The following is a 19,386-nucleotide window of genomic DNA, read 5'->3' as shown; positions in this document are numbered from 1 at the left end:
TTCAAAATTAAAAAACATTTTAAAATACCTAAAATCAAAAGCCATAAAAAATATTAAGAAAAGCCGTCCCCAGATATGTATGCCTATTTTTGGTGTATGAAAGTTGCTGCCATCGTTATCCTGTTTGCAAAGAAAGCTTCGGTCACCCAATTTTTTTTTTTTTTTTCTTTCTATTTACCAACTCCTTTAGATACTATTTCTTAATACGAAAAAAAGAAAAGGTAATTTGTGTCATTATATTTTAAAAATAGAAAAATATAATAATTATGTAAAAAATAGTAGTATAATGTATCAAAGATATTAAAAGAAGGCAATTTGACAAATAAAATTCTTTTTTAAAATAAAAAATATAACAACAACTCTCGTTTCTAAGCCAAGAATTTCTAAATTGATATAACCAGAAACTCTTACAAATCCCTTTCATTTTCATCAACTTTTACTTCTTTTTTCAATTTACAGATATCTTCCCACGTCACATAAGTTGTCTATAGATTCTAAGTTTTTTCCTGTTACCGATTTTTCAATGACAAACGATGTTACATTAAACAGGAAAATTTGGTCCCAGATAAAAACTCCTCGTGTTGAGACTTGTGATATCTATTGTTTTGAATCATGAAGAAGAAAAAGGAATAAAGTGAATGAATACTGAGAAAAGAAAGAAAGAAACTTTATCAGTTTGATTAATAGTCATGCACGCCTGAACCAGAAACTTACAGAAGAAGCACATGACAGTTGAAGCCTGCAGAATCAGTATAAAGTAAAGCATCCACATCAACATTTTCAATGGTTTCAAGCATCCACAAGTGATAAAACTATTTCCAAACGTTGAACAAGTCAAATCAGAAAACAGGGAAAAACAACTAAGGAACTTCAACTTCAACTTCAACCTGCACATAGTAACTAGCATCTTGTACACCAAATTTAGAATAATCTATCAAGTGGTTGAATTCGTTGATTGATGTTGAGAACATCCTCTTCATCGTTTTTGTGAATAGCAGGGCCAGAAATGATGACAGAGAGACAAACAATGAAAGGGGTAAACAGAAGAATGAGGCCAAAGGGCACCATCCAAAGTTGCTTATTTGTTGGATGGTATTTGTGTAGCCACCACCCAAGCAAAGAGCCTCCTGTTATGCTTATCAGCAAAGATGAGATGAAAACCATAAAGTAATGTGATTTTTTTATCCCTTCCTTCTCCTTGTTCTCATACTCTTCATTTTTAGATTTTCCCATTTGACAGTATAGATCCTCAAACAACACTCTTGTCCTGAAATTGAAAATAAAAGTACTGGAATAGCAGCAGTGTTCAGAATGAAGAAGACTAAATAAAGAAAGAGAAAGCTTGCCTTGGAGTGGAAAGGATGAAGAAGCAGAAGTTGATTTGTGATGAAGGTTTTTGAGAGTGAAAGTTATAGAAGAAGTTATGAGGGTTATTGGGGTCATTTTGCTTTTGAAGAAGGTTAATGTTGTGTCTTAAATAGTATAAAAATGAGAGCCTCATTGCATGCATCTCACAGGTTTTAAGGCTTATTCATGAGGTGGCGTTCAATGGTGTTGTAAAGGAATTGACATTTCTTTATCTCTATTTAATAAATGGAATTGGTTTTCAAAATACAAGTTGGACAACTGTTTTGTTTGTTGGGATACTACAGTGGCGCAGGTCTTCTGCAGAGGTTGCTTCTTACCATTCTGATTTTGGGTCCAAAAATACTCTCTCTACACAGATAAAAACATTACCATTTGGTAACAACAATAAAAGGTTTTGAATTAGAATAATGCAAATGAAAAAGAGATGTGACTGGAAAGGAAAATTTTCCTAATTTCGAACTTTGCATAAAAAAATGAACTGGTATTATTGAGTAGCTAATTAGAAATAAGATCATACTTTACCTTGGCATGCACACCTCTGCTTTTCTTTCTGTCTGCGCCTGCTTTCTTTCAGGTTTCCCCAGTTGCAACGAAATACCACTGGGTTGGAATTTACGTATAAAACATTATCAAAAGGTCGCACAAAGTTTTCGACAGCTACACCGATAACATCATTTTATATAACCAAATTGAAAAGATAAGTAACATACTATTATTCACATGTTTTTAAGTTTTTTTTTTTTTGAGAAATAGAAGAAAAACATTATTTTAGAAATGGTAGAGTTTGATTGTAAGTAATCTAGTTATATTGCAGAAAGTTGAATTGGTCAAATTCAGTTTTTAATAATTTAAATAATCACTTCAATTGATTATGGAATGGAAAAAATTGATTCAGAACCAATTTTGAAAGTGTGATGGCCATATGTTGTTGTTGGGTGAAAAACTTTGGTCAAAAATAAAAATAAAAAGATTCTGAGTGTCTCACTGACAAAAGTATAATTGGAGGGTTACATAATACTGCACAATGGTGTATGATGTTCCTCGTTCACGTGATTAATTAACTTACAGAATAATTGAATACAATGGAAGTTCAATTTATGAGTCAATTTCATCTCCAATTCATTCTATTGCTGTAAGTCTTTAGCTAACACATTTTTTTTTAACATTTTATAAGTACTAATTTCATTATATTTTAAAAATTTAAAATTAAGGTTTTAAGTTTTCTTATGTGTATTTATTTTCTATTATTTACTAAGAAAATAAAACATTAAAATTATATATATATATATATATATATATAACGTAGAATAATGAAAAAAAAATGTATTAGAGACACACAAAATAATGATAATGATAATTATAACTAATATAAATAACTGCACAATGCCATTAGAAACATCTCACTAATTCATTGTAGTTATAAATCATATAAAATAGTTAAAGATATCACAGTAAGATAATTATAAATAATATAAAATAATTAAATAAGATCAGGTTGAGAATATCCCAATAATTATAAACAACATTAGATGATTAAATAAAATAAAATTAAAATTACTACCAAACAAATATAATTATAAAGAACATAAAATAATTAAATAAGTTGAAGTTGGAGATAACCATCAAACAAAATAATTATAAACTAAATAAATAAGTATAAAAGTAATAAATATTTCCTTTTTTCTTTATTGAGTGTACATATCAATATTACACTTAACTTTTTTTTTTTGGCTTTCATTTGTTTGTATTCTTTTATGTCTCAAGTTCAACCTTTTTCTCTTGTTTCTATTTTTTTTAAACAATTATTTCTTGTTGTTTCAACTATATAATATATTAGGGGTTTCAAATTAATTAAATGTTTAAATTATCTAATAATAGTATAAATTAAAATATTGAATTAGAAAATATTGTATTATAAATAAGGAATATAATATATTACCTAAAGTATGAAACTTTATGAAAAGAGAAAAAAGAGATAGTAGAATTGTATTTTGATTTCCTTATTGAAAACTTATAGTAAGTGTTGCATGATGACCCATGCTTAAATGATGGTTATGTATTGGTAGTGATTTTTTTTTCTCACACGTAATTTTATACTTTAGTATAAATAAAGAATAAAAAGTAAAGTAATTAGGAGACAGAAAAATAAGATAATTTTAGGATGAATTGTGATTTTAGTGCATAAACTTTGATATACTAAACATCTTGATATACTAAACATTTAAAAATGAATAAATATATTTTTAATCAATTGTGTTAAATATTTTTACATATTAAAATTATTTTTTAACAAATATTAAATTGGGAATGTATCAAATTTTGTAAAAAACTTAAATATTAACATGAAAAACATTTGATATGTCAAAAAATTTGATATAATTAAATTAAAATGACAATATCTATTTATTTTAAAAGTTTAAAGACAAAAATGTATCAAAATTTTGAAAATGAACAAATTTCAATTGTTCAACTACCGAAAAGATACTTAATTAAAAATTTTATATTAGCTCATAACACAAAAACTCCTTTTAATATAATATATTTAATTATGTTAAGTAGAATAAAGTTTTCAATGTGAGTATTTTTGAACTCATAATTAGTTAAGTCTAACTTTTTTTTTATTGTATGAACTCGTAGATAATATTGATTAAATTCTTAGAGTACTTTTCTTACAAGTTAATGTTTGTTCAACCAAGTATTATTTTCACAACTAATTCTTAATTCAATGTGATAAGCTATTTTGATTCAATCAAGTATTTTTTTTTTACTCTTAGTAACTCTTCAATTATTATTTCTACAAAATCACTTATAAGTTAATAAAAAAAAATCAACAAAAAAATGTGTGGTCTATCTTTTAGTTGTCTAATTTAGCAAGAATATTGTTCTTTAGGAAACTTTTTATAGATATTGTTCCGGTTGGAAATGTCTCCAAATCTCCCTACACAATTTCCCTCGTCAACCGTCCGGTCTTCCACTCTTCCTTCCGGTTGTTCTCTAACGTGGATTGCTCCCCTTCCGCTGTTTTCGGCGCTCTTCCTTCCGGTTGTTCTCTAACGTGGATTGCTCCCCTTCCGCTGTTTTCGGCCGGGTACCTGCTGATGGCACTCCGACGCTCAAGTCAGTGTTAAGTATTGAGTAGAAGGGTAGAGATAGAAAGAGAGTGAAATAAATGTGCATTTAATGTCACCAACTACCTTTAACCTTTGACCTGTATTTATAGTATTCGTTATGGGCCATTGATTAACTATTCCTTAATTGCGGCCCAACTGTGGCTCAACTCTCCTAATTGCGTTTTAGCTTAATCCAATTATAATGTTTCCTTCTACCTGAATTGGCTTCGTCGGTACGTCCGAAGTTGCGGGACGTCCGGTCTATGTGTGTTAATTCTTGTCCGGCACCTTGGCTCGCGGGCGACGCCGTGACGGGCTAAAAGGACATGCAGATATTCGTGGAAACCCTTTACAGTTCGGTTGCTAACCGTCTGTCTTGCCTGATTTCGAGCACGGTTTCCCGCGCCCACATGGTTGGGGTGCACAGGTTTCGTCGTTGTTACCGTGAAGATAAAAACCCTCTATAAACCCTAGCTTCTAACTACTGATTACGCGTATGTCTCGTGCCGGACACGTCACGCTCGTTGTACGTCTGGCTGATCTTTAATCACCCCCTTATGGTACAGATATACTAAGCAATATTTCAAACCACTTTTTTCTTCTTAAATTCCTTATATAAACCTTAAAGAAAATAACTTTATAAATATTTTTTGTTGAATAATTTCAACTTTTCTAAATGTTCTTTTATGGTGAGCTTAATTGTGAATGACATTAAATGCATATATAAAACTAAATGTACTTCTTTTTTGTTTTACATAACCTTTCAAGAATCAAATGTTCTTATCTCTTCTAAAATAGTGTGTTTTATTTGAGTTAGTCTAAGGTTCGTAATACACAACAAATAACTTTTTTAGAATTGACAATGCATGCAACTAGCTATTATTGAAGAAAAATAACTTTAACTCTTTATCCATCAGATTATTTGATGCGAATTGTGCTTTTGACATATCTTATTAATGGATGAAAGTAATAGATATTTCCTGTGACATAAAATAAGCATCTATATGTTTTCATGTAATATGAGATTAGCTTAAGGGATGCGCTTTTTGTCTAAACATATCCATATATTACCAAACATGAAATAAGACTATATAGTGTTGTATAGTTTATCATAGGCTTGCATCTTACATAATATATTTTTAAACTAAATTGTCGTTTTACAAATGAAATACAATAATGTTTTATACTAGATTATTTTTTTCCTAGTTAATCTAGATCATAAAATGTTTAACTTTTGTCCTAAGAAGCTTACATTTTTTTAAAGGTCTTATTATACTATAGTAAGAAAAATAAACTAAAAATAAAGAATTTATGTAAAAATAGATGAAAGAATAAGTAAAATTTCAATTTAATTTCATCTTTTTCTTTCTTTCATTTCTTACCAAATGATGTAAAACTTGGTTAAAAGAAAAAAAACTTATTAGGAAATGAGCTTTTAAAGCCTAACTCAACCTCACAAAACTAATTTGTAAGATGAGGTTTGCACTTCACTTATATATTATAATTTGGTTTTATCTCTAGTCGATGTGGAACTTCCAACACACCCCCTTCACGCTCTGATACCATGTTAAAAAATGGATTTTAAACCTAACTCAACCCCACAAAACCGGTTTGTAAGATGAAGTTTGCACTTCACTTATATATTATATGTTAGACTTCCAACAAAACATGAAAAGAGAGGATATGAATCCTTATACAGAATTTAAGTACGGTCTGCTCCAACAACCCAACAATTAGCCCAAATGCTTAGCTGGAATCTCAAACCTTAAAGCCTGAACTTCATCTGCAACTGCTTCGCCAATGTTAAGTTTTTTTCATCAGCAAACTTATCAAGCATTTGGATAACCAGACTAGTATACAATAAAAAAAATGTTATATCTTTATCTAAATTCATGGAAATACGTTATGATTTTTCTAACTTTTATTAGTTTTGGAGAATTTTTTGAAGAATATAATAATCCAGGTAATGAAAGTTGATAAATTAATTTGATTTTTAGTTATGATTAGATTGTAACTTGTATTGATAATATTGAGTTGTTGAAGTTAGAATTAAATTTGTTTAAGATGATTTGAAATTAAGGTTGAGGATATGTAAATTATTACTTTTAGATGGTAATTGTTGGTTTTAGAATTGTGGTTGGGTGTTGTAAACTTTTTACAATGAAAATAAGTTTGGATATGTGTATTTGTATTTTTTAATACTAGGATATCGCATGCTACTATATTTCTGGATTTGACTCTAAAGTTTTGGTCTAAATATGATATGACGTAGTTTTTTTTTAAACGTATACCCCTCGTCTAACTTAATAATTAGAGTATAAAAAACTAAAGATCTTAGGTTTCTACTCGGATGTTAATCTCAATCACTATGAATTTGAGTTAGAAAAATGTTATATTTTTAAAATGTGTGTTAAATATTGAACCAAATACATTTAATTTACGGGTTAAATAGGTTTAGGTTGGATCAAAGTTGATCCCTAATCTACTAATAATAAATTTTATTATAGGATTTATTATATCTAATTAATAGGTTTATAATTTAATTTTTTTTTTAAATATTAAAATGTGGTTCAATAATATTTAAATAGTTTAAATATTTAATTTATTTGTTTGTTAAATTATATAGGTCGAATTAATCCAGTTTGATTGGATTGCTTAAGGAAAGAATTTAATATTTTTAAGAGAGTGAATTCACCCATCAACTTGTAGTTGGACAAACTGAATTATCAAATTTTTTATTACTGAAAAGTAAATTAGATTGAGTTTATTTATTTGTAACTCAATTGTAATGAGTCCACATAATATGAGTGAGATCGACTTATATTTATATCAATGTATTTATGGGTAGAAAATAATTTTGTTCATTTTTGTTAGAACTATGAATCCGGTTCATTATGACTTTCAATCAGGTGCGGGTGAAAAAATTACAAATTTTGAAACACCAAAAATAAACCTAATTATTAAGAATTTGGGTCATCAATTTACTCATAAATTCTATCAATTTACTCATAAATTCTAAATATTAAATTATATTAAAAATAAAAACTTTAAACGTAAATACTCTCATTGATTTGATTTGAAGCAGTCTCCAATTATGCTCCTTTGTAGATTTGAAGTATATTGTGTTTTAGGTCCAATGACCCATTTTAACCTCTTTAGCTTTTATTATGTTTTAGCAAAATGATAATAGTTTATAAGCTTTTAATGAAATTTTAATAAAAAACAAATTTAAAATTAAATACTCTTGTACAACTGGTCTAGTTTGTGATGTAAATGTCTCAATGGATAAATTGTTTGGCGATAATGCGTTTTTGGATTTATATTAGAATATCTAAAATTAGTTTGAAATATAATTATCAAGATTTTAAATAAATATTCATATGTTCAGTTTCTTATAAAAAAATTATATTAAAATAAATTTAAATATTTATTAACATGCAGGTGAAACCAAACTCAATTTTCTTAACTAAGACTTTGAGTTTATTTTCCATTAAAAGTGTTTAATCAAGTTTTCGACAAAAGTTAACAATTTCCAGTGAATATTTTGTATTAGTAGGATGGTTAAAATTTTAAATACACATTTTATAAAAAAAATATTTTACTTTATTTTTAAAGTTAACTTTAACTTGAATTAATTTTACAAAATTAAAATGTATAATTGAAAATCGTGTTTTTTCAAAGCTCACAAAAAAAAAGCCACTAACTCCACACAATTTGTAAATGAAACGAATGATACAAATGGTACGGTGAAGGATAACCACATGAGTGGGACCATGACCCAAACAAATATCAAATATGTGGTCCAGACTATATTGTCTTCTTCTTCATCTTCATCAATTACTCAATAATCTTGTTTTTGGACATTCTTAATTATTAGTTTTACTCACACATGTCTTAATTAGCAACTATGAACATCATTTGGATATTTGCACATTTGGTATATACTTCTTCCAATTAGAATCACAAGATTAAATTATAAATGAACACGTCTCTTTACAAAGATCACAATAGAGAATGTAAAGAGAAAATTTGTTAATCTTCATTAGCAATAGCAAGATATTTTACCTCTTCAAAGTACACTATTTATGGTATACGTTGAACAAAATAATGTAAAGAACCACTTATAGTACAAGTTCTTTTTGGTACATGTTCATGGTACAAATTTGTTGTATCCTAAGATATTTTTTTAACAAAGTATCCTAGGATATTTTAGCTCTCCAAAATACTGAAATTAAGATTATTAAATCGCTTCATGTTTGTCAAAAATAAAATTTATCTAATGTTTCGATTAATTTATAGTTTTTTAGAAGAATTCAACGTATCATCCGAGATGTGTATATTGTTTTGTATGTTATATTGCTTCAAATTTTTCATTATTTTGATGTGTATTTTTAGCAATTAAGGATGATTCTCCAATAACAAGAATTCATTTTTTTGTGTGTAGAATATTAGACTAAGCTACAATAACATAACATGGTAAAATTATTCCAGTGAACCATAAGTTCTAAAGATGAAAAAACATGCATAACATTAATTTTTTTTTACCTAAATTAAATTTCTGGATTCTAAAAAACAACTCAAAGAACTTTCATTCTCTCATGATATAATACTTCAACATAGAAAATCAAGTTCAACAATTTGATTATGTTCTAATAATTGTAAACAAATATTCATGAGAGTTACATGCAAACATCATCCCTTTTCAAAATTAGAGTAAAAAAAAACAATAAAAATTAACTTCATAAAAATTTTGTCCTCTACAGCATAATATTTAGGACAGATCCTTCAATCAAGTAATTTAAAATCTTAAAGAGAAGTCATAGAATTTTTTTTTTATATAGAAAATAGTAATTATTTTAAAATGAATTATTTTATTTAAAATATAATAAAATATTTAAATTTTATGTATAAAAGATCCCTTCTTTTCTTAACTATTTTATTGGTATAAATCTTGTACATATATATAGCAAACTAAATAACTATAAACATATTTTTATACCACATATAATCTTAATTAAGCTTAATTTTTAATTTGTATATATGTAACTGAACAGGTTATTATCATAACTTTTTCTTCAAAAATTCAAAGTTTTATTATTGTCTCGTCCGTTTATTCATATTTGAAAATAGAATAATAAGGTCGTTATATTTTGAATGTGTTTTTCAATTATTAAACCGAGATTTAATAATTTAGCAAAGAAAAATGTCCATATATACTTGCAGAGTCAAAGGTGGATCAGAATGACCAGGACAAAAATATGCACACAAGATAAGATATGCACTGCATCCGCATCTTTTAATTCCTTAATTCTTATATTATGAAAATAAATATACTACGTTTCTTACGTCTGTCATATTACAATCATTTGAAAAGATAAGAGTGTGTTTGCATATTATAATCATGAACGTAGTTACAAACCTGTCCTCTAAACTTCTTCATAATTTAACTATGTCTTTGCTCTTTTATATAAGACACTTATATTAAAAATATAATAGTTATACAATTGGTTTTTTATAATATATTATGCAAACTATATATATATATATATATATATATATATATATATATATTAAATCTAATTACTTATGTATTCTTATATTTTTTTTCTCAAATGCTATCCTAATTTAATTTTATAAAATAGATTCTAACATTATTTTAATATTATGTTAAAAAAAATAAAAGTTTAATTTAATATAAAAACCCACCTTGATTTAGACTCATTTATATATTTTAAATTAACTTTATTCTTTACAACTTTTTAATATTTTAGATACTTTTTATATATAATTATATTATTTAAGTCGATTGATTTTCCTATCTTATTGATAATGTATGAGAGATAATAATAAAAAATAATATATATATATATATATATAATAATTTTATTTAAATTTGGATATAAAATTAAATTTTACGTTTTCTAAAATTTTAATATATTTTAATTTCAAATTTTAAAAATAAATAAGGTTAAAAATACTAATATAAAATAATATTCCATAGGTTAAAAGTAATTAAAACAATTTAGTTTGGATAACTATATTTATGTAATTTTTAAAGTTTAATGAGGAATCATTATCAAAATTTAAAACAAAAGAAAAATTTAATTTTGATTTAATGCGAAGATTTTATGTTTGCTCAGATAATTAATAAAAGAGGGGTATTTTGGGAAAGAAATGAACCGAGCAATTTCCAGGAAGGTGCTTGAGGAATGCAAGCAAAACCACTAAAGCAAAGAAAGAGATGGTTGATTGGGTATTGTTGTGTTATGTTGTGTTCTTCTCTTCCCAAAACAAACAACTATACCAAGCCAGGGACCACGTTTCCCTACACGCTTCCAACACGCAATCATCAAACACATTCGTTTTCTTTTTCTCTCTGAATCCCTTCGTCTCTCTCGTCACTCATCTTCATCATCATCTCAAACAGAAACATATTTTTAAGCAAGCGAGAGATTCATACTCATTTATCAAACCTGTTTCGTAAGACCACGCAGACAACATAGGAAAAGAAAAAATGAGCGGGAAGCCGGTGAGACCTCGTACACGTTTGGGAAAGTACGAGCTTGGAAAAACCATCGGCGAGGGAAGCTTTGCTAAGGTCAAGTTCGCAAAAAACGTTGAGAACGGAGACCATGTAGCCATCAAAATCCTCAACCGTAGCCACGTACTCAGCCACAAGATGACGGAACAGGTAACAATGATGCTCCTATTCAACCAGACACTCAGATCACTTTATTATAATTTATTTAAACCAACCCTTAGTTTCTACTTTTTTTAAGGTTGCTCATTACTAGTGCAGCCTTTGTAATATGTTTTATGGAGTTTTTATGCTTTTTCTGCCTTTGACTTTGACAGCTGAAGAAAGAAATTTCAGCTATGAAGATGATCAATCATCCCAACGTTGTCAAAATTTATGAGGTATGACACACTTCTCTCCTTTTTCTTTATATTAACAGTGAACAACATCGAAAACTCTTTCCACATTGCGACCAGAATTTAGAAAACTGAACTTTTTATAAAATGTTATCGCTAATGTTACTGATAATATTATAACTGTCTTTGTGGAAATGGCAAGATAAGATCTCTGTTTTTATAAAAGGGGATTCTTTATCTACAAAAACGAAATTCTTTTTTTTTTTTTTGTATAATTACCTATTTTTTCAGATTTAGTTTAAAATTTTTGAGTTGATTCTTCAATTTTTTTAATCTTAATTTTTAAAAGATTAATGTAATTTGTTTTTTTCATTAATTTTTTTGAAGTGTATCAAATAATTTTCGTCAAAATCAAACTTGTTAATAAGAATGATTTCCTTTGTTATTGATATAATTAACATAATTTTTTTGATGAAATTTTTTTAATCTATTCTAAGAATTTAATAAAAGAATCAAAGTACATCAATATTTTGAAATGAGACTAAAATAATCTGAAATACAAAATGAAATAATTAAACCTGAAAAAAAAAAAAAACAAGGAATGAAAGTCAAGTATATCACAGTGGAGCATGTGATGAAGTTGCAGATTTTGTTGGAGTGCGTAACGAAATAAATTCAGGTTACCTGTATTTACCGTCTGATACTGTGGGCCCAATATTTCTTTTTTCAACGAACTCAGTTCTTCTTTGTTTAAAGATTTCGGTTCGGGTTAATCTTACTTAGTTTAGAGATAAATAAAGTCTTGACTAAAATTGTATAATGTGAAAACTGTGTTATCTAATAAAATTATTCATTTAAAACAGCTATCTTAAAATTCATATTTGCAATAATTTTTTAATTAATATGTAGAATTTTCTATACTATATGCATTCTTGAGTTATATAATAAACTCTAAATTCTAAATAATTTATTAAGAAATAAATTTTAAAATTAACTTAATTCTATAATCCTACCAAACCGACTTTTAAAATAAAATTTAAATTCATTTATATATTCAAACTTATTAAGCTTTCTCTGTTAGGTAATGGCAAGCAAAACAAAGATCTACATTGTCCTAGAGTTGATTAATGGAGGAGAACTATTTGACAAAATAGTAAGTTGCTCATTCATTTCATATTAGATATATATTCCTACTGTTTTCACAATTTTCTCGTGATATTATTGGAATAATTGTCAGTACATTGATATTTTCCTCGGATCATACATAATTTGATTTGTAGGCTCAAAGTGGGAGACTTAAAGAGGATGAAGCAAGAAGTTATTTCCACCAACTAATCAATGCAGTTGATTACTGCCATAGTAGAGGGGTGTATCACAGAGATTTGAAGGTCTATCATTATCTACCACAATCCTCTCCTGTAATTTAATTAATAGGTTCATTAGTCATATAAGTGTGAGCAGGAATCAATTATTTTCCTTCTTCAGTTGAATTAGGGATCATATTCATATTCAATACTCAATGTATTTTGCAGCCAGAGAATCTTCTTCTGGACTCAAATGGTGTTCTGAAAATTTCAGATTTTGGATTAAGTACCTACGCACAGAAGGTAAGACATGTGTATATATATACATGTTTGCCACGCCATACAATTGCCTTATGTGCATGTTATGCATTTCTGGTTTAGCCATAAGAAATATAAGTGTTTAATGGAGTTCATGTGTCTCATTTTTAATTTGCATGAAATTAGGACCTTGTTTTAACTCTTAACTAAATGTGTTTATTACAGGAGGATGAACTTCTCCGCACTGCTTGTGGAACTCCAAATTATGTTGCTCCTGAGGTACCTACTTTATCATTTTATGGATCAGATACAAAACTAGATTTTCAACTCAAGCTGCATTGGAATTTATATGGTGTACTGTTTATGTTAGGTGCTTAATGATAGAGGTTATGTTGGTTCTACATCTGATATCTGGTCCTGTGGAGTCATTCTCTTTGTGCTGATGGCTGGTTACTTGCCCTTTGATGAGCCAAGTCAAATGGCATTGTACAAAAAGGTAAGTAATATCAGAATATAATCCGTTAGAAGAATGAATGAAAGCAAAGTTGCTTGTGTCAAAACCTGAACATATTTTCCAGATTGGCAGGGCTCAGTTTACATGTCCATCATGGTTTTCCTCTGAGGCAAAGAAGCTATTGAAGCGTATTCTTGATCCAAACCCTTTGACAGTGAGTTCTGAACCCAAAAGCTTTCTTATTTTCACATGTTCTACCTGCATATGATATATGAATTTCTAATCAATTCACAGGAGTTAAAAAATTACTTAATTTTGTTAATAGTATTAAACTTGTATATAATCTGTTCTACTATTTTACATCACCCTTAAAATTGTCACTTATCACATAAATCTTTTACCTAATTACTTTCCATCTAATCAACTAATGCACTATTAGTCATCTTTCCCACTCAGGATAGAGAAATATGGTCTTACTTACTGGGACCGAGGAGTAGTATTTGTTTGCCTTCTTGGGCCCTTCTGTCCTGATTATGTTTTGCAATCATGTAATCACCCTTCAATATCTTGTAGGTGAAGCGTATCTTGCAGTCGGTATATACTTTTATTAACTTTGTGTTGCTTTTTGCAGAGGATAAAAGTTCCTGAAATCTTAGAAGATGAATGGTTCAGAAAAGGATACAAACCAGCAATTTTTACTGAGGAAGAAGATGTCAATGTAGATGATGTTGCTGCTGTTTTCAATGATTCTAAGGTGCTTTGTTTATGACAATACTTCTTTCCATTTTTCATTTACATTGTTACTATTCTTTGGAAGTACAAGAAAGAAAGTGTTGAAGCTGTTCTCAAGTTATATATTTGTTCTCTCTGATATGTAGGAAACTTTTGTGACGGAGACAAAAGAGAAACCAGTGTCAATGAATGCTTTTGAGCTCATATCTAGGTCTCAGAGCTTTAATCTTGAAAATTTATTTGAGAAGCAGACAGTAAGTAAAAATTAGTATTCTTTGTATGATACAAAGGTTTAATGCATTATAAAGGTTTTATTCAAATTACAAGTCACAAGTCACTTTCAAAACTGTGAACTACTTGGTTTCTGGATCAACTTTTGATTGATTTATGTTTACTTAAGAGCCTGATCTGAATTCATTTATTTCTACTGATAAGGAGATATAATTATTCTTTCAGGCTAATGATACTTGTTTCTTCATTTTTGTTTAAACTCAATACAGAATGGGATTGTTAAGAGAGAAACAAGTTTTACGTCACAGCGTCCTGCAAATGAAATCATGTCAAAAATTGAGGAAGCTGCCAAGCCACTGGGATTTAATGTTCACAAGAGAAATTATAAGGTTATAATTTATCTCAGAACACTTATTACCTGCATTGTCTGCGTTTCTATTCATCAAGAACCATCTTTCATGTGATCGATTTTTGTAAAGGAGAAACAGTAATACACAGAATGAATTAGACTAAACTTTCTTTTTCATAGTTACAAGGGATAAAATAATCTATGGTTGATTAAATGGTTTACTCAAGAAGAAAACAATGTTCTAACTTAATCAGATTAAATTATGCAGATGAAGCTGCAAGGTGATAAGAGCGGAAGGAAGGGTCACCTTTCAGTAGCTACAGAGGTACTGAGCCATTCTTTTACTGTTGCAAAACTTTTCTGAGGTTACTCGGTGACAAATTGTATGTGGCTAAGAATAATAATTCCATTTTTTTTCTTCTGTTATCTTATTCATCTAATTGCAAAGATAGCAAGATTGATTCTTTATTTACTAATTTCTGTTCAACGTATGTACTTGACCTGACTTATGTTTGTGCTGCTTTGAATATGGTAACAGGTTTTTGAAGTGGCTCCCTCCTTGCACATGGTGGAGCTTCGAAAGACTGGGGGCGACACACTGGAATTTCACAAGGCATGTGAATATATTCTAAAGTTCTCCAAGAACTGATAAATTCAACCTTTTTATATGAAGTCTGATCCATTTCCTACACATGTTAAGGAAGGAGCAATGACATCATGTTAAATGGTCAATTTCTCAGTTATGTTATGTTGCTGATTGATGCTAACCTTGTTTCCGAACTCATTTGCAGTTCTACAAAACCTTTTCATCAGGGTTGCAAGACGTAGTGTGGCATTCTGAAGCAAAAATATGAAGAATCAAGGTATAATCACGGTAGCCTTATCAAATTCTTTCACTGAATTTCTCATCTATTCATTAGTTTATTATGATGCTGCAGGTGTACATCATGCACTTATTTTTGTTCAAGTGGTATTTCATGGTAGCTAAGAGTGGAGCATGTTGAGTTTTGAAAAAAACTAGACACAATGAGCGATATTTCATGACCTTAATTCAACGGCTCAAGTGACTTAATAATTATAGTTGGCTAAAGAGAAATGAGTATAATCAAGCGTATGCTCATTTCTCAGTTTCCAACTCCTTGAGCGGATGTTTGCAGGAAGAGTTGTTTGATTTCTTTTGTATTCAAAGTACATTTATAGGCTGATTAATGGGTTTCCAAGCATGTCTTTATTTTTTCTTTTAATGAAGAGAATGTATTTCTTATTGTAATTTTGGCTTTTTGGGATTTCAATTTCATTAGTTAAGTCCTTCAAATATTCAAAATATGTTCAGAAAAAAAAAATTCTGAATCAGTTTTAAGTCATTTTCATCTGCATCGATTTCACACTTCCTCTGCATCGATTTTCATCTGCATTAACAATCTGCATGTTCTGTTCTTTTATTTACATATATCATGTACCTTATCTTTTCTCATATATAATAACTACTTTAGTAGAAGATAGTTTAAAAACAATTTTAACACCTATATAATTTCATAAAAGAATGTCGATAAATGATGAGGATTTGAAAACCTAAAATGACAAGGAACAATTGGTACCCACTGATCCCTAATCAAAAGTTCACTGAGAAAAATTATAAATATAAGTCAAATGTGTGATTGTTACATATTTAATACGTACTTAATATTGCTTTTACTCTTCAAACGTAAGTTGACTTGTTTATCCGAGTGTCTTTAATTGGTACTCATTGATCAGTTAACGAATAGATCACCTTAATATGGGTGGACAACGTGAAGTATAAGGACTAAGAAATTGTTTAAGTAAATGTTTGACTTTACATCTGAAACATTTTGGCGTCTAACATGGGTCAATCGATCACTCCTTCAAAACTCATGATGACTACAAAGAACACAACCTTTAGGCAGGAATATCTCATTAAAGTCAATACCTTTTTTCTGAGCATATCCTTTTACTACCACTCTAGCATGATATCATCCACTTGATTGTTGCCATCAAGCTTGATCTTATAAACCCATTTTGCAACCAATGGCTTTTCAACCTTTTGGAAGTTCAACAAGCCTCCATGTCTTGTTTTTGTGAGGAGCCTTCATTTCTTATATTGAAGCCATCCATAAAGAAGCTTTTGGATCAATCACAACCTTTTGAAAAGTTGAAGGTTCTCCTTCTTCACTTAGCAAACAATAGACATCATGACTGATCATCACATATTGTGAATGCCAAGATAGTTCGACTCTTTCTCTTGTTGATCGTCAGAGTTCTTCATCACTAACCTCATTTGACTCATCTTCTTCGTGTTCCTCCTATAACCATGGAGAATCTTCTAAAGGGTTATTCTCTATATGTACTACAATTTTGTTCTTTTTCAAGTTGTCATTTGTCTGCTCGCTTTAGAGTTTATTTTCTACAAAGGCTACATCTCTTCTAATAATAACTTTGAGGACAATGGGATCCCACAATTTCACATTGTTAGCATAACCCAAGAATATACATTTCTTAGATTTTGGATCTAACTTCGTTCTTTCTTGGAAGTTGTACATTAAGTACATCAAACAACCAAACATACAAAAGGATGAATAATCAATTGGTTTGTCATTCCACACCTCCATTGGAGTTTTCAACCAGATCGTTGTTGAGGTGATTGATTTATCAAGTAATAGACAATTTTCACCGCTTGTACAAAGAAAGATTTGGCTACTCTCGTAGTTTGCAACACAGCTCTTGTTCTTTCTATAAGAGTTATATTCATCCACTCTACTACACCATTCTGTTGAGATGTATGTGGAACAAAAATTTGTTTGATAATATCTTCATGCTTGCAAAATGCTAGAAAGTATGCATCTACATATTCTCCTCCATTAGTTATCCTCAAACTGATTCTTTTTCCAGTTCCAACTTGTGCTTTGAACTAGGCAAACAATCCAATTTCTTTTTGATTGAGTACACCCATAATCTCTTGGAGTAATCATCAATGTATGATATGAATTATTTTGCTCCTTTGAAGATAGTTCTGATGATTCCCACACATTAGAATGAATCAAACTCAATGTGTTTATTTCTACTAGTCACTCTAATAAACTTTAGTCTATATTGCTTGCTTATCGCACAATGCTCGCAAAAGGTAAATCAACCTCTTTGAACCTATGCTTCAAAATTAAAATAAGTTAATTTCTACTATTTAAATTTGAAAATACTATTTTACTTGCATTGTAATTTTAAAATAATAACATATAAAAAAAATTGAAACTTTAAAGATACAAAAAAGTTATTCTATTTGTGAAAAAAAAATGTTAAAAATAAGATTAATTTATAGTAAATGCAATTTTTATTTTCTAAATTAGTTTTATAGAAATTGAGTTAAACTTAAGATATATTTTTCGAAACGGTATTGAAGTTACCGAGAACCTATCGTAACAAAGTTTGTAGTATAAAATATTACTATTTGTTATCAAATATCTCATCAATATCCATAAATTACAAATAAATAAAAATACAAAACTAAATATTAATTTTCATTATTTTCACAATCGAAATATGTTTTACTAAATCTACTTGAAATTGTATCTTAGTTATATAATCAACGCTAATTCATATGTTTCCATGCTAAAAGTATTTCAAAGATACTTGAAAAGATGAATGATATATTAAAATTAGTTTTTAGTTAATTAGCAATGATAGAAACAAACACATTGTTTATACTGTGCAATAACACACTCTGAGGCGATCAAAATGCTATTGAACATATATTGACAGAACACCGCACACGCATTGAAGTCACAATCACCATATTCCACCACTTTCTCACACAATGAATTTTTAACTCCGACCACTTCCCTTATCATCCAAACACCTGAAATAACAATACCACTATCAACCTTAGCACATGCATTCACAATTTCTATCTTCAATTCTTTTATACGATCATGTACCATATCTCTTCTTATATAATAACTATTTTATAGTCTTTTTTGAAAAAAATTTAGGTTTAATTGCTTCTTTTGTCCCCAGATTGGTTGAAGTGTGTCAAATTCGTCCCCTTTTTAGAAAAATGTCAATTTCGTCTTCATATAGAAAAAATTTGTGTCAATCAAGTCATCTTCGTTAAAAATCATTGTTTTCAAAACTCACTTTATCCACTGCAAAATCAGGGATCGGACCCATGAAGTGGTTATTATTCAAAACTCACTTTAAGTTTTTAACACCATTAGTCTGTTTTTAACGGAGATGACATGATTGACACAAATTTTTTCTATATGAGGACGAAATTGACATTTTTCTAAAAAGAGAACGAATTTGACACACTTCAACCAAACAGGAGACAAAAGAAAAAACACAACATAAATCATGAGGGCATTCTACACATAAACTCAATTCAAAACTTTAAAATAATAAATTTATGAATCTTCGTCTTATTCAATTTTTCTCATATTGAATTCTTAACACTACTTAGTCATATATAGTTTACAATTTTAGCAGCTTTATAATTTCATTGAAAAATGTAGTTAAATGATGAGGATTTGCAAACCTGAAATGATAAGGAACAAGGTAAAAAATTGTATGAAAGACATCTTGGCCACCATCTCCGACTACTATAGAACCTTCACACAATATATTCCAAAAGTTTAATTCTATAACGTCTTCAAAACTAACTCGCATTCATTCACTATCAATAAATAACATTAAATTAAA

The 19,386-nt window shown here is 28.8% G+C and overlaps 2 protein-coding genes across 3 annotated transcripts; one reads left to right on the top strand and one right to left on the bottom strand.

Annotated features, from left to right (window-relative positions):
* Positions 1 to 654: 654 nt before the first annotated feature.
* Positions 655 to 1,577, bottom strand: LOC111240910. Its single transcript, XM_022776971.1, has 2 exons — positions 1,347 to 1,577; positions 655 to 1,267 (listed from the first exon to the last, which is right to left on the bottom strand). The coding sequence occupies exons 1-2, from the start codon at positions 1,508 to 1,510 to the stop codon at positions 922 to 924; spliced, it is 510 nt and encodes a 169-aa protein (XP_022632692.1). The 5' UTR covers positions 1,511 to 1,577; the 3' UTR covers positions 655 to 921.
* A 9,164-nt stretch (positions 1,578 to 10,741) lies between these two features.
* On the top strand, positions 10,742 to 15,949 carry LOC106780354 (CBL-interacting serine/threonine-protein kinase 9). 2 transcript variants are annotated; one of them, XM_014668629.2, is made up of 15 exons: positions 10,742 to 11,169; positions 11,334 to 11,396; positions 12,433 to 12,504; positions 12,632 to 12,739; positions 12,884 to 12,958; positions 13,139 to 13,192; positions 13,284 to 13,409; positions 13,492 to 13,581; positions 13,999 to 14,121; positions 14,246 to 14,353; positions 14,600 to 14,719; positions 14,948 to 15,004; positions 15,218 to 15,292; positions 15,471 to 15,542; positions 15,618 to 15,949. In XM_014668629.2, exons 1-14 carry the CDS (start codon positions 10,993 to 10,995, stop codon positions 15,531 to 15,533), a joined length of 1,311 nt encoding a protein of 436 aa, XP_014524115.1. In that variant the 5' UTR covers positions 10,742 to 10,992; the 3' UTR covers positions 15,534 to 15,542; positions 15,618 to 15,949. The 2 variants fall into 2 exon arrangements, with proteins under 2 accessions (XP_014524115.1, XP_014524116.1); XM_014668630.2 differs by having other exon boundaries at positions 15,600 to 15,949.
* Positions 15,950 to 19,386: the final 3,437 nt, after the last annotated feature.

Source organism: Vigna radiata, unplaced genomic scaffold, assembly GCF_000741045.1.
Source record: "Vigna radiata var. radiata cultivar VC1973A unplaced genomic scaffold, Vradiata_ver6 scaffold_179, whole genome shotgun sequence".
NCBI classification, from domain to species: Eukaryota; Viridiplantae; Streptophyta; class Magnoliopsida; order Fabales; family Fabaceae; genus Vigna; species Vigna radiata.
Note: the sequence above shows the minus strand (reverse complement) of the source record. Positions and strands in the feature narration are given on the sequence as shown.